Genomic DNA, 16,401 nt, shown 5'->3' with positions numbered 1-16,401 from the left:
GATCTTCAAACTGGAAAGCCATTTGAGCAGGAAACTAGCAAGCCAACTGCTTCGTGCGGTTCATGTGTCACTCCTCCGTTTACAGAACTCGATATGACCTGTCACTCCTTTGTAAAAGTCCCATTATTCATCAAACTAGTACTTCTGAATTATTTTCATTTATACAAAATAATATTTTAAAACACAATGAAACAAACATTGTCTGCTTGTCTGCTCAGTTCACATATGTTATGGACACCATTATTAACTCTGCTGTGACTATTTCAGATATTCAACGTTTATTCACAATAAGCATGATTTATTTTTTAGCTGTACCATTCACGCATACAGCAACTCTTCCACTGTCACCACATCAGCGAGCTGTGCAGCGCATCTCTATCTCTCTAAGTTAATGTAAAACCTGTCTGAGCGGTGTGACGGCTCTGACTTCTAATCCTCGTTGACAGTTTAAAATGTTCCTGCATCTCAGGAAAGAGTCAAGTAAATCTACACTGGTGTGAAATGCAGCATGCATGCATGATACAGCTGATAGGTGACAGGCACCTGGCTAGTCTGCAGGTTTGAGGAAGAGACAGAGAGAGATATTAATAAATAATACTTACACATTTCCCCTGCGAGGAAGACTCAGTTCTTTCTAGAAAAGAAAAGATAGGAAATATTGAAATGAGGATATGTTCTTCTTCTTCTTCTTCTTCTTCTTCTTCTTCTTCTTCTTCTTCTTTTCATGTTAACAATGCTTTGAAATGCAGATATAAGCCCTATTGCTGCTTGAGCAGAGATGGCTATTTAAAGTTGTCTTCACATATCTTTGTATGTGTCAACTGTTAAAGCTCACTGCCCAGAATAAACAAGCAGGAATGTGAAGATGTGAAGCTGTCTCATATCATACTTTTTTTTAAATATGTAAGTCTACAGCAGTTATTCAGATACATTTCCTCCAATCTTCCTGTTAATGCAGTGTGAATCTCATTAAATGCCGTATGGCCTAGTTTATTCCATGACAAATAGGTCTTCAAGTCATTCGATGGCAAGGATACAAATCCTTTCAAGACCAGGGCTATTGCGCTTGCGCTCAGGCAACTGCTAAACTAACTTTGCAAATTAGGACATGAAAGTTAAGGAAGGGTGCCGCTCTGTTAGACTGAGAGAGGACTGGTTAATGTCCGGACACAGTTAAAACCAAGGTGGGGAAAAACCAAGATAAACAAAGACAGAGACACGGTGTTTTAATGACTGTATAAATTGCAGCACTAATCAGTGTGGGCTTAATGAAGACAATGTGGTGTCTTGTTCACAACAAAGTGGATTTAGAGGAGAATAGTTTCACCATAATCATCATTGTCATTGTTAATAATGACAGGCCTGCACTTACATTTTAATTGCAGATCAATGTATGGCAGAAAAGAAACAAATTACTACAACTCAATGGGAACACCCAGTTTGGACCAGTGAGTCTTTCATCACATCCCCTCCATAATATAACAGGGCTAGAAACAATGCAGCATGCACAAAATAAATATTTACATTAATGAACAAGCAGGAGAGAACATATGAATTATTACCATTCTGGATATTCCTGATTAATAAACGTGCAACACCAGGAGAAAGTATGTTGTTGCCACTCATTCAGCCCCCTAGGGTTTTAAGCACATATCACCAAGGCAACCAGCTCCATGAAAGAACCAATGGACAGCGCCAACATAAAAACACAAGACCTACATCAACTAATTGCATTATGTGCACCAATTATGTGCCACAATGTATGATGGGGCCACTGCTTGTTGTAAAGAAGGACACAAGACACGAGGGGAAATGATCATTAGCTACAGATAATTAACAGCGATGTTATAGAGTGATCAAGAAGAACAAAGATCACTGATTTTAATGGAGAATCAACCGCTACACCCAAAGCAATTATTGGAGGAATCCCCTGCATCGTCGCCACTGGCTCATCATCATCTCCAACATCATCATCACCATCCTATACCCTCGCGTTTGCCTGGAAACGACCGTCTCCTCCTGACATGACATGACACTCCATACCTGTAGACCGCGACGTCTCAGGATATTCGGCTCATCCATCATTGAAGACGATCCAACCCCAACGCGGATCTCCGCTCAGTCAGCCCATGCTGCGCTCCGTCCTCTCCCCATGCAGGAGCATGAGTCCTCCTCGACGCTGCTGCTGCTCCAACACCCCCACCTCCCCGGGGCGAGCTGGCCACTCCGGCCATGAAGATGAGGGGGGGGGGGAGAGGTTGGCTGGGTGGTGGGCTAACCTCGAGCTTTAATGAAGTGAGAAGGCGTGTTGGCCCCACCCTTTTATTGACAGTTGTCAAATGCAAGAGGCTACAGGTTCTCATGGGTGTAATTGCCATTTCCAGATCATCAGATACACAAATATAAAACATCCCGTCACTTCCTCATCATTTCATGTTCTCTTAAGGTCCCTGGTTACCCTTAGTCTTTTTAACAAAGATGTATTTCTACCAAGACAATGGGCAGCACAAACCTGCCCATGCACTAAAGCCTCCAGAAACTAATGCAATCTGCTTGTTACCATATGTCGTGGTACATGCAGTTAATCTATATTCAAGCATTATAAACTAACACAGCGTCTGCCTGGTGGAAACACAGAGAGGATGCAGAACAATTAGGCTTTGAAGTCGAGATGAATAGCAGTGATTGATCTGTCACCCAGTGGTACCATGATGCATTTTCTTTCCATATAGAACAATGGGGAGTCTTTTGTCCTGGTGTCACGTGTGATGTGGGCAAGAGGGTCCTGAATCCTTCATTGTTCTCTTGTACAGTTCAATGTTTATCTGAAACTCTTTCAAATGTTAGAAATCAAGCATCTATAGAGTAAGGGTATTTTATTATCACAAAATGAGACAATATTTCTCAAATTAAATGTCCATGTGGTACATATATCTATAGTTTGTTCTTCACAAGACTGATGGTGGAGTTTGCAGCTACAAAATTAAATAAAGAGTTTATTTTGTTGTGCCCCAGCGTCCTCCCGCATAGATAGATCATCTTCAAATTGTCCATGCATTCTCATTTGTTATAACCAGTCTGGCAAGAAAGTCAGCCCTCTTTTTACTGCCTGGTCAACCAGCCATGAGTTCCTTTTTACCTTGTATCTCTGATCTTAGCTCCTTTGCATTGGAAGGCTGGAAGGTGGACATTATAGTTTTCTAACAGTCCAGCTCCTTACCATGTGGGGAACTTGTTTATTCTGTGAACTGTAAATTAAGAATAATATTAAGCAACAATAATAATAGAATAAAATACATACACACAACCAACTCTGATAGAAAAAAACACCCCACGGTTACTTTTGAATTATCTACAATTTACTTTCGCCATTTGAAATAGGAATTAATCAATCACACTCATATGGCTCATCTATGAATTTCCTCTTATATGCTGCCTGAAGACTTCTTTATCTCAACTCAATGTTTTAAATTCATACTGATAATGTGTTTTAATGCTCCTTCTGACTCCGGATAAAGCTGTATTTAGCTTATATTTAGCTTATTGAAGTCTGTACTTCCGCTTTAAGGCCACTAGAGGACGCAACAAAGCTATCTTTCTATTTATGTTAACTTTAGAGGACGAGTTATCCTCTCTTTTGTTTTGTGTGCCCTGTGAATGGTTGAGTCCCTCACCAGTCTGAAGGTACTATAATTAAAAGTAAAGAAAGGAGAAGATGGCACAAAATAAAAATTAATGGAAGAAATAATTGATGAAGGCTCTAGTTTAATGACAGTCAAGCTCGCTTTCTCCATTATTCACTGCAAACACATTAATCTACGTTGGCAACGAGTACAAATAGAAGCAAAATGCAAGTAATACGAGTAAACTGTTGCAAGTGATATAAACCTTTTATTGCTTGTGAACCCTGACTTAAAAAGTTCTACCATCTGCATGGTTACCTCTCAGATTCACCTCAGATAAGCACCAGCATTATGCTGTGAGAATAGAGCTGTCATTTCCATCTTTATCTGGCTTTATGTTTATAACAGCTATATATCTTACTATTACCAGTGTCATGATGAAATTCCCTTCCATTGCTCAGACACTTCACTCTCTCATGGTGTCAGAACAAGTATTCTTCCTCTTTATCCCGCCCAAGTGAGAAAAGATATGATAAGAAAAGGAGAAATAGCCAGAAGAAGAGAGTGAGAGTCTTTGGCGACAGTTCAAACAACAGTAACAACTTTCACGAGTCACTTTATACCTTTCACACACTTTCAACTTGCAAGGTAGGTTCACCTGCCCACATGATTGTGTCATCACCGTCGTGACTCATGGCTCAGAAATTCACACACTTTTTCCTTGGTTCCCTCCTCACATGCTCAAATGTATGTGTGTGTATATATATTTATATATATATATATGTATATATACACAAGATGTATATATATATACATATATATATAGAGAGATATATGTATATATGTATATATATATATCTATACAAATATATATATATAGAGATATATGTATATAAAGACATGCACCGCAGCCTCACCCCGGTTCGTATGGATGTGAATGAGTGTTGGTGGTGGTCGGAGGGGCCGTAGGCGCTGATTGGCTGCCACGCTTCCGTCAGTCTGCCCCAGGGCAGCTGTGGCTACTGATGTAGCTTACCACCACCGGTATGAATGTGTGTGACTACTGGACTCTGTAAAGCGACTTCGGGATGTCGGCATGCCTTGAGAAGCACTATATAAAATAAATGATTATTATTATTATTATTATTATTATAAATATATATATATATGTGTAAATATTAGGGCTGTCAATCGATTAAAAAAAATTAACTAATTAATCGCACCTTTTGAAATTGCGATTAATTAATCGCGCGATTAGCAATTAAAGTTAAAAGTTAAAGGTTCATTCTTTTAAAGACAAAACTTCACACAGAGCTGTGTTTTCAAAGAGGCTCCTACATATACAGTGCCAGCGAGGTATTTAATATCGTGGATGATAAATTGTTTCTTCAGTGAAACATCAGATTAGTAAAAAAAAAAGTATATTGACCCCATTGGTCCTGTCATCTTTAACATTGAACACAGCAGAACCAGTGGCCTTGGTAACTGACTGACATTCAAATATGTCACGTTAACCCTCTGGAGGCTGGGGCATTTATACATTTACAAACAAACAAAATTGGTCATTTTGACCGTTAATTTGACCCCATTCAATGTTTAATGTCGGTGTTTATTGCTAGCTCAACAAACAAACATAAAGTGCCTCACACTTAAACTTGGAAAACAATATTAATTCTAATAATTTTCTGGAGGTTTTAATTGCCAAATTGAACCCAAAGGGTAAAATATGTTAGTAAATATAAAGGTAACAGGAGGGTGAAACATTGAATCGGGTCAAAATGACCCAAAGGCGGGAGGGTTAATATTTAATCGGTCAAAATGACCAAGGCAACACAAGGGTTAAAAGTGTTTCCCTTTTAAAGACAAAACTTCACACAGAGCTGTGTTTTCAAAGAGGCTCCTACATATAAAGTGCCAGCGAGGTATTTAATATCGTGGATGATAAATTGTTTTTTCAGTGAAACATCAGATTAGTAAAAAGAAAAGTATATTGAGACCCCATTGGTCCTGTCATCTTTAACATTGAACAGCAGCAGAACCAGTGGCCTTGGGAACTGACTGACATTCAAATATGTCACGTTGACCCTCTGGAGGCTGGGGGCATTTTATACATTTTACAAAATAAATTAAATTCACCGTTTAAAGTCTTTTGCATGTGACACACCCCCACGTGTTCTACATCAAACATTCCAGAACAATCTCAGCTCTGAAATGAGCCTCATTGTCCTCGCGTGTCCTCTGGTTCTCTGACTGACAGGCTGCTAAATGAGCCTAACCTGTGAGGTGGGAGGTCCTTTGTGATTTACTGAGTGTTCATTGGTTTGAAATGTTGACAGACAAACGGATTGACCAATCACGTTGAAGGTTTCGTGTGTCGCTTTCCGCCGCGTCACCCGACACGTCGCCTCCGTTCCTCTGAGTATCAGAGGGGAGACGGAGGAAGGAGGAGCAGGAGGAAACCCGACTGATTCATCCACGAGTTAAACTGATTTATGCTCCTTATTTTCGCGGAGAAATGATTGTTTTAAAAACGGAAACAGTGTCAAACCGTAAAAAAAAAAAAGTTAGTTGCGTTAAAATATTTTAGTGCGTTAACGCGGCCAAATTAATCGCATAGTTTAACGCGTTAACGCTGACAGCCCTAGTAAATATATATATATATATATGCCCTGGCTTTTAATTTAACAATTTATTATTGATATTGTGATAAGTGCAAAGCACTCTATAGCTCTGGTTGACAACCTTTTTGGCTCGTGACTCCTTAAAGCCCCTTTCAGCTCCCCGCCACATGTTACATTATGTCTATGAGAGGTTCAACTAAAGATTTTGTTTCATTTACTCCAAAACAGGAAGTCTCCAGCCTGTCACATGTAAAGAGAGAGAAGTCAGTAAAAATAATCATGTGTTGTGCAGCAGATATGTATTTTCTTTCATTTGTTCCTTTTTTGTTAGTCATTTCACAAACCTATACAAATTCTTTTGAAACCCCACACCCTAAACATTGTATTGCGTAAGCTTTAAATTATGACATGCACATTACCTTTCACATCATACATTTTGTGACTATTTGTCACTCACATTGTTTTATTATAATGTACATATAAGCATTTAATTATATGTTTATTAAACATGTGATGAGTTAACAGGTTTACTATCTGGTTATTCTCTCAAGGTCACAATTTTCCAAAAATGTTCGTAAATGCACTTTTATGGATATTTTACATGAAATTAGATCTTTATCAGTCGGCAATCGCGGTAGCGGGAATGCCCCCAAAGAATAGAGTCAATGACACAGACGTGATTAAGCAGGGCACTGACCCTATTCACTGATAGAAGTGAGGGTTTTCACATACTGATAACTGCTTGGCAACGCTCCACGGGGCAGACGCCTATGTTCTGCTCTTCTGTCTGTCCCGACAACGGCAACTGTAAGAGCACAAGTGCTGCTCTTTTACCCAACATTAGACAATTGAATCATTATACAAAGAGAGCACATTCACAGGCAGCTCTATTTCATCGTTGACAAACTCCTTAATCACATACATTATGTAATTACTTGAGATTCGGGACGCTGCCCTCTTTTAACAGACAACTTCTTTGTTTGTGTATCTCTTTTTTAACCATTACGCATTTCCTTTGTGGGCTTATTTCCGGAAGGATTTAATTCATACAATCAACTATCTCCACCATATTCTGCCTTTGTTAATTGTATGTTGTCTCAGAAAGCTGAGAATATGAGGCCGGATTGTTATTAGAGTGACTCGGAGTCTTTGTCTGGAATGTAGTCTGTAACAGTTTAGCTCCACGCCTTCCTTTTTGTAATAGTTGTTTTCATCCTGTCACACCATCTCGTCAATCCAACTCCCTTCACCTGCCTCTGATCACTCCCTCGTTAGTCCCTCATTCCCTTCACCTGGTCCTCACGCCCTTCTCACCTGCAGCCCATCCCCTCATTAGTCCCTCACTATTTAGCTCCCTCACTTCCACTTGTCCTCTGCCAGATTGTCTTGTGTTTTCATGCCAAGTTCTCCAGCGTTATTAGAGTATATTCCTGACCTGCCTGCCCTGACCTCTGATTCGCTGCCCTGCCCCTTTTTGGACTTGTTTGCTTCTTCGACTGATCTCCCGGTTTTGACCCAGCCTGTTTCAAACCAAAGACAGTATTCTTTGTTACTCCTGTCTGAGTCGTGCTTTTGGGTCCACTCTAATAGTGCCGTGACATAGTCTATAGCATTTGAAGATCCTCCCTCAGGTTCCAGTGTCTAGTCCGCATGTGAACGAGAATCTAAATGCCTCTACGGTTTGAACCTGTTGCTGACCGTATCTGGCTGAGTTGTGAGAGAACAGAGAGACGCAGCCTCGTAGGGATCAATAAACTAATTAACATTATTTACCCTGGAGCATTTAATGTAATTGCCCATTGTCCTCCTCCTTTGAAATGATAACTCTAAGAAATGTGGTAATTTATTTGAGGAGGTGACACATAACTAGACAATCGTGGTGACGTAGCATACTGAGGTGCACAGCAGGTACTTGTGACGTAACCAAATGTCATCCAGAACTCCCTTTGTTGTATGTCCTAAACTGAAAAAAAGTTACTATATTGAAATTTATTTCACAGATTTCTATTTTCACAAGTCAAATGTTAACACATATACTGCTGAGAAATGTTGCCACATCATGACATTTGTCCCTAGCTGAGCCCATCACAGACTCACCTGACAAGCCAGGGGTGTGGCAAAACAGAAGCTCTATAAATAACAGCATGTCAAGAATTTCATTCATAACATGGACAAGCCCCAGCGGCAGCAGTCTCAAACCAAACCTACCTGTTGGTCTCACTATGCACAGATCACGCACACTCCAACTCACCTCCTGCATGCTGCTCCTCGTCTCCCTCTCAAGCTCAGGGGAGAGCCGGCCTCACGTGGCCCACGAAGGCACACCTGATGCGGACCGGACGCACAGCGAGAGGGTGCTGCTTCTGGAGGCGGTGAAGACCGGGATCCTCGGCTCGCTGGGCATGGACAGGGAGCCCAGGCCAACCCGAAAGGCCTCGGAGGAAGAGCAGAGGAGGATGTATCAGCTCTACAGGGAAAAAGTGAGAGAGATGAGAGGAAATTCCAGCCAGCTGATGAGGAAAACCTGGCAATCAACCATGTCTACTGTGCTCTTTCCAGCTACAGGTGAGATATATATGTGTTGGACATCAGACATCAGGAAGACACGTAGGCCGATTTTAGTCATTGCCATGATTGATGTGAAAAGCCAATTTTGGAAAGTCAGAGTGGGAGTAGGAAAGAACGTTACATGACCTGTTCAAGAAATCTACCTCTGTAGATGCAGACAAAAGGTTTTATACCAGTGTGGTTGTGAATAATCCCTCTAGTTCATGCTCCAGGTAAAGATCTCTGACTTCCTGAAAGCTACCTGTGAATGGTATATGTGAATGGCTGGAAATATAATGAAAGGGTCCTTTAAAGAAAGCAAACGTTCCTGCTTTTAGAAACCATGAGCGTAGGCACACCTTGTACATTTCTTTTTTCAAGAGAGCATTGGAATTCAAATAAAAGGGTATGATCCACTCTCAGTTGTTCCAGATCATGATGTTCCCCAAATGTCAAATCATCACAGGATGTTACCAACTTTGGTTCTAATGAAGCTTTTATTAATTTATGTTTATTTGTTTTTTAGTGGACTCAATAAAAGCGGTTCGGAGAGGAGGACACCCAAACCCACATGCAGGCCAACGCATGCAGTGGTACAGAGCTGTTTTCCACACAAAAAACAATATCCAAACGGAACTGACACTAACTCGGGCTAAGCTGAAGATTTCTTGGGAGATTTTAGATAAAGCCACTTCAGTCCAGCCTGAGACGAGACAAGCAATTCATGTTAAGGTCAACAGGAGGACCCCGATGAACTCTGCATGGACACACATGAACTCTCCAATAAATACCAATGTGTCAAGCACTCAAGATGTGATGCTGGACATCAGCCCTGAGGTGAAGAGGTGGTTGAGGACTGATGTTGGAGAGGCACTAGTTGTGGATGTGGGGATAGCTGTGGTTATGAAAGATGCCCTCCAGGCAAACCCAACTATTTCTCTAGAATTAGGCCTCGCACCACCCAAACGGGCCCGGAAGACGAGGCTGCCTCGCTCCAACAAGGAAGACGTCTGCAGTGAACACGGATGGTGCTGCCGGAAGTCTGTCACTGTGTCCTTCAGAGACATCGGCTGGACGGACTGGGTGGTGGCCCCATCTGAGTACACGATGCATTTCTGCGACGGCACCTGCCCCCACAACTACAAGCCTGCGAGCATGCACACGCAGGTGAAGTCTCGGCTGCATCTGCTTTCCAAAGGAGGGTCACCTCGGCCCTGCTGCGTGCCGGCGGCCTACGAGCCAATGGTCCTGATGCACTACGACAGCAGGGGAAAGTTGACGCTGACTCCTTTCAACGACTTGATTGTCAGTAAATGTCACTGTGCCTGAGGAACTGTGCCTTGTCTTTAAGTTAACCCTTTGGGAGAGCGTAGCCACTAACATAGATGTTACATGCTGATTGTGTTGTCAAAGGAACATTGTTTCACAGCTGTATAATTATTGTTTTTCAATGGTTAAAAATCCACTTTATTTTGAAGAAAAACATGTTACAGCGACTCAGAGCCGCTCTGTTATTTTTGCATTGTGGATCAAGCAGTAGATCTGTTCATGCATAGTTTTTATTTATTTTAAGTACCTACATTATTTATGTACCTGTAAATTTATATTTGTGTTTAATTATTGATGTTGTTTTATGTTACATCATATTGTACTGCTATTTAATTGTATGGTCATTGTCATCATATGAAGTACTGTATTGTTTTATGAGGCACATGGTTTTAATATTTAGTTGGTTGTCTTATACATTTCAATAATGATATGAAAACATAAATAAATGTTCTGAATTTGTCACACTAAACTGTTGCACTTGAATATATCAACTTGTACATTTCATAATAAACACGAGCATGATATATTCTCATATTTGTCATCTATCCAAAGACGTACTATCAACCACTGTAGATTACAAAGGTCCCGGTGTGAACAGAAATCCGCCTGTAAAGATATGATAACTTATATCTCCCATTAAGGACCTTGAAGTTTGGTTCACCGTGGCCTTGACCAGTTGAGGAACACCTCGTTGGTTTAATTTGAAAACGCTGCCTGTTGTGTAAACTCCAGACGGCTCAGATTACATATCAATGACAATACTGTAAATGCAATTTTCATTACAGATAATCAAAGTTTCTTGTTGTAATATTGACTTTCAACCGCTGTTGAGATAAGTTATTAGAAAGAGAACAAATGATTATGTGTGATATCCTACGATAAGTATGATCGCTAAGACAAGAAAAACTAATTCACATTGGAAAACTGATGATGAACAGATGAAAACTTGCCTCTTGGCTAACTCTGGCACATTTACTGCAATGTTTTTATCAATGTGCACTGTCCCTTATTAAATAAACCATTAAAAAAAAATTAAAAAAAGTATAGCTCAAAACGTGCTCAAAGTTTTGGTAATGAACAGAGCACCATGAGGAGAAGTGTGTGATCGAGTGAGTGAATTGAAGTGAAAGGAAACTAGTGGTTAGCTCCTCTGAAATGCTTTTAGTTTAATTATTACAAGTAGTTGGGTAAAGTAGTAGGTCACTTAAATATGAGCCTGTCGTTTTACAATTCATAAAGTAGATGCATTAAAGAGTGGGGCGTATTGAGTGATCCTGACTGAATAAATAGGCAGATAAATAAATCGGTGATTAATCAGAGCTGCAGACACCAATGCGAGCTATAGTTACACTTTTCTGATGGTAAATTCAGACCTGTGCCGGGAAACTGCTCACCCACTTCTTTGTTTATAATCCTGTTACTATTTGTTTCAGGGATGACATCCTAAGTTAATTATGTTTGTGTCCCACATATGACAATTGTTTTTTCTCACATAGTATATATAACAATGTGGATTTTTGCAATGCACATGTTGTTTGCATTTATGTGATATCATTGAATGGGATTTTATTAAGAGTGAGCAAGTAAATAATTGTTCTCTCCTCTCACATGTTTCTCTAAAACATATACAGATGAACACACAGAACAGGCATTCAAGCCTGTTCAATGAACATGATAGTTGAAAATAAAATGCACTTCTAAATATTATGTTATTTGTGTTGCATCTTCTCAATCTTGTGTCATTAATAAAATTCTTGAAAATAGTCCATAACTATTTTGTTAATACATGTATATCATTTCTGTTTTGGCTGGTAATAACAGAAATACCAGCAAAACAAGTTTTAATGATCAAACACAATTCATTTAGACAAGAATCCAAGTTATTTATGTTTTAAATATGGGTTGATTGTTTCATGTCTTTTTCTTGATACGTCTCTCATGACCTATTACCTACTTGTGGTGAAGTCATGCATTCTGCCGTCTTTTTGTATCATCAATATTACATTTGCCCTGTGAAATATTTTAGCTGCATAGACAATTGATGTTTAACTAAGTTAACAGGTAAATATATGAATAAATAAATATATAAAAACTAATTATGGGTACGCTCTACATGCATGTCTAAGTATGTGTTTTTTTAACGTTTATGATACATGTAGCATTCATTATGTTTTATAGAAAAGTGACCGAGCTTCTTTATGTGGCAATATATTTTCCTAAAAACATTTTCAAGATTTATCAGCCTCAAACATTGTTGGGATCCAGCTGCATCACTGATATAGGTTTACATTATTATATTATATATTATTATACTTAAATATGAGCCTGTCGTTTTACAATTCATAAAGTAGATGCATTAAAGAGTGGGGCGTATTGAGTGATCCTGACTGAATAAATAGGCAGATAAATAAATCGGTGATTAATCAGAGCTGCAGACACCAATGCGAGCTATAGTTACACTTTTCTGATGGTAAATTCAGACCTGTGCCGGGAAACTGCTCACCCACTTCTTTGTTTATAATCCTGTTACTATTTGTTTCAGGGATGACATCCTAAGTTATTACACAACTGTGGGTGGATGTAAAAGTCCTCAATCTTATATTCTGAAAGGTCCTGAGTTGCAGAACCACCCAAAGTATACAAGCATAAAAGAAATAGGGACAGTATTTACCAAGGACCTTCTGAGTGTGACAGCACAAACTCATTAGCCACTCTTTGGCTTTCTGTTGGTTTTAATCCTCACGTATAGCCTTACCGGGAAATTGTTGCGGGAATTAATAGAATAACAGGAAACAAAAATAAAAAACAAAAGCAAAAGAAATGTCATGGCCTTTAAACCTTTCAGAATCAGAATCAGTTTTATTGGCCAAGTAAGTTTGCACAGACAAGGAATTTGACTTGGTAAAGTGACTCTCAGTGTGCTTACACAAAATTTCCGTCAGTCTCTGGTCATTACCCATCCAGAGAAGCACAACCTCTCACGTTGTAACACATCTATCTTCCCCCTTGAGATCTTTTAAGAAAAGAGACGATAACGGTGTTCACATCTTCTCTTCTGTCTGTTCTCAAAAACACATGAAGTGGAAGTTTGAAAAGTAATAATGGTGACCTTGTTAATTATGTTTGTGTCCCACATATGACAATTGTTTTTTCTCACATAGTATATATAACAATGTGGATTTTTGCAATGCACATGTTGTTTGCATTTATGTGATATCATTGAATGGGATTTTATTAAGAGTGAGCAAGTAAATAATTGTTCTCTCCTCTCACATGTTTCTCTAAAACATATACAGATGAACACACAGAACAGGCATTCAAGCCTGTTCAATGAACATGATAGTTGAAAATAAAATGCACTTCTAAATATTATGTTATTTGTGTTGCATCTTCTCAATCTTGTGTCATTAATAAAATTCTTGAAAATAGTCCATAACTATTTTGTTAATACATGTATATCATTTCTGTTTTGGCTGGTAATAACAGAAATACCAGCAAAACAAGTTTTAATGATCAAACACAATTCATTTAGTGAAATAATGTAAACCTATATCAGTGATGCAGCTGGATCCCAACAATGTTTGAGGCTGATAAATCTTGAAAATGTTTTTAGGAAAATATATTGCCACATAAAGAAGCTCGGTCACTTTTCTATAAAACATAATGAATGCTACATGTATCATAAACGTTAAAAAAACACATACTTAGACATGCATGTAGAGCGTACCCATAATTAGTTTTTATATATTTATTTATTCATATATTTACCTGTTAACTTAGTTAAACATCAATTGTCTATGCAGCTAAAATATTTCACAGGGCAAATGTAATATTGATGATACAAAAAGACGGCAGAATGCATGACTTCACCACAAGTAGGTAATAGGTCATGAGAGACGTATCAAGAAAAAGACATAAAACAATCAACCCATATTTAAAACATAAATAACTTGGATTCTTGTCTAAATGAGGTGATTTGCATTCCTGTCCGTCCAATATAAGTGCCAAAAACAAGAGCAATAAAAGATAGAATAGATAGATACAGAACAGCTTATACAAGTTATTTCTCATGTTACACTTAAACAATAACATATAGGGATACAATAATCTGTATAATATCCATATGCTACAGAAGCTCCAGTATTGTTTTGGTTTACAGGTCAGCGCTCTCAAAGGCAGCAGCACACTTTGGCCTTGTAAAAAAAAGCCACATTTCTTGCATGAGCAATGACTTGAGATTGAGAAGTGTCCTACGATGAATCTGGCACAATATACACGTCTTCTTCTTGGAAGTCTGAGAGGATGGAGAGGTTACACGCTGGATCATTGCTGTATATTGCATCATCTGGTGAATCACACTGCAAGTACACATCCTCTTCAGATGCACTAGGCAACCTGTAGAGAAACAATCAGGTGTAACGGATCATTGAGGCCTTTTTTTGGTGTAAAAACCATTGTGGCACAAGGCAAATATTATGTAAACTGTGTAGATTTCTTTTCCCAGTCCCTATTCTTGCTCAGTAAAAAAAAAAAATCCCGCACTGAGTCATGAGTTGGCACGTTTGATTGATTCACTCTAAATCATAGGAAAGAACCGGGTAGGAGAGCCCCTCCAGACGTCAGCCAAATTGTGTACATATATGACAACATGATTGTGCAAATTGGGGAAATTCAAACCGCACACGCAATGTTTCTTCATCTGTTTCTCTTTGTGGACCACAGCAGTTTCATTAATGCAATTCTAGACTCAACATTTCTTCCCAAAAATATGTAAACTGATCCTACATGTTAAACATTGTTAGATTTAAAATATAAAAGTATTACAAGCACAGCTTACTTGTTCAGTGCAGGCCTGGTGTATCCGGTCTTTCGCGTTGCCAGGTTTTCATAAACAGGGTTCTGTCCTGTTGGCTGTTCTCTGATCAAACTGACGTACTGATGGGAACCTTCTGGCGGCGTCTCTATATCGTTTTGCTTTTTGTGGCTTCTCCTTTGTTCAAACTGCAACATACTCCTCTTTTTACTGTGGTATTTGTACACGATCACACCGGCTACGATCAGTAGCAGTACAAATAAAGATGTCAGCCCAACAGCCAGACCTGTGATGGAGTTGCTGGGGGCCGAACACGTGGCGGTGTCATTTCCAGGGATACAAGTGTTATTGACAATCATGATCTGCAAGTATGAAATGTTAAAGAATGAAACTGAGTGACTGCATTCAACAAAATACATTTATTGATAACCTATTAAAAAGTTTTTTGGGCTGTTATTTATTTATTTTTTATATTATTTTATAATTTATAAAACAACTCTGTAATTAATCTTATTACATGAAAATAGAAAAGTAATTAAAAATAATAATAAAATAAAAAATTATTAACTTCACAATATAATGTAGAAATCAACATGAATTTTAAGCCAAGTCAAACATGTTTCTGTCAAAGTGTAGGTCAATAAAAACAGTGAACGTACCGTACAAGGCTTCGACTTAGTGCGTCAAGGTGTGAGTTGAGAGTGAAGTCATGTCGTTTGTCTTTAACACTTTACACTCGCAACAGTGAAGTTCCCTTTTTTTAAATGCTGGAAATGTACAACTGAAAGTGCTAAAACCGGAATATTTCCTGTAAAAAATAGACAGCTGCTGACAGGAGCTGAATTCTCATTATATTAAACCGAATGACTCAATAGATATGTTTCCAGTATGACGACCAATATAGTTTAAATCTGCCAATGGACAATGTTTATTATCAAATAATTGATGATGCACTAAAACTGTATTTATTACTTTCTCTGGTTGAAAAGTCTCAAATTTACCCAAAAGAGAGTTACTTTTTTTTTGTAATTGTTGAATTATATTCATCCTTGTGTGTGTGTCATAGTTATTTGAGTTAGTTAATACACACACAGACTCACACACACACACACACACACACACACACACCCACACACATTTTCTAAAAAGGAATTTTTTTCTGAAGTGAGGATGGTAAAGTATGGTGACCACCAGAGGAATTGCCTGACCATTTATTTTCTCTATATTTATTTATTATATTCCACTTGTTTTAGATAAATCCAACATTTGCTAACGATATGACTGCCTATAGGTCGTCAACTATAATGTTGTTAATTATTATACTGAAGAATTAACTAAATTTGAGGATTTAATTATGTCTCTCAGTCTCAGGTCAGTGAGGCTAAACTATTGGGGGTCACGCTTGATGAGCATCTGTCCCGATGGTCACATAAACAAAGCAGCTGCAACAAATGGGAAGAGGGATATC

The 16,401-nt window shown here is 38.7% G+C and overlaps 1 protein-coding gene across 1 annotated transcript; it reads left to right on the top strand.

Annotated features, from left to right (window-relative positions):
* Positions 1-8,466: 8,466 nt before the first annotated feature.
* Positions 8,467-10,249, top strand: LOC130197677 (growth/differentiation factor 15). The gene is made up of 2 exons (XM_056420482.1): positions 8,467-8,809; positions 9,318-10,249. Exons 1-2 carry the CDS (start codon positions 8,467-8,469, stop codon positions 10,118-10,120), a joined length of 1,146 nt encoding a protein of 381 aa, XP_056276457.1. The 3' UTR covers positions 10,121-10,249.
* The last annotated feature ends 6,152 nt before the right edge of the window (positions 10,250-16,401 follow it).

Source organism: Pseudoliparis swirei, chromosome 8, assembly GCF_029220125.1.
Source record: "Pseudoliparis swirei isolate HS2019 ecotype Mariana Trench chromosome 8, NWPU_hadal_v1, whole genome shotgun sequence".
Taxonomy (NCBI): Eukaryota; Metazoa; Chordata; class Actinopteri; order Perciformes; family Liparidae; genus Pseudoliparis; species Pseudoliparis swirei.
The sequence above is the reverse complement of the archived record's forward strand: the minus strand, read 5'-3'. Positions and strand labels throughout refer to the sequence as shown.

Bases quoted from the DNA above. Each gene is read 5' to 3' on its own strand.
- LOC130197677 (XM_056420482.1), top strand. From the start codon at position 8,467: ATGCACAGATCACGCACACTCCAACTCACCTCCTGCATGCTGCTCCTC. The intron at 8,810-9,317 runs GTGAGATATATA...TTTGTTTTTTAG, and splicing joins TGTGCTCTTTCCAGCTACAG to TGGACTCAATAAAAGCGGTT.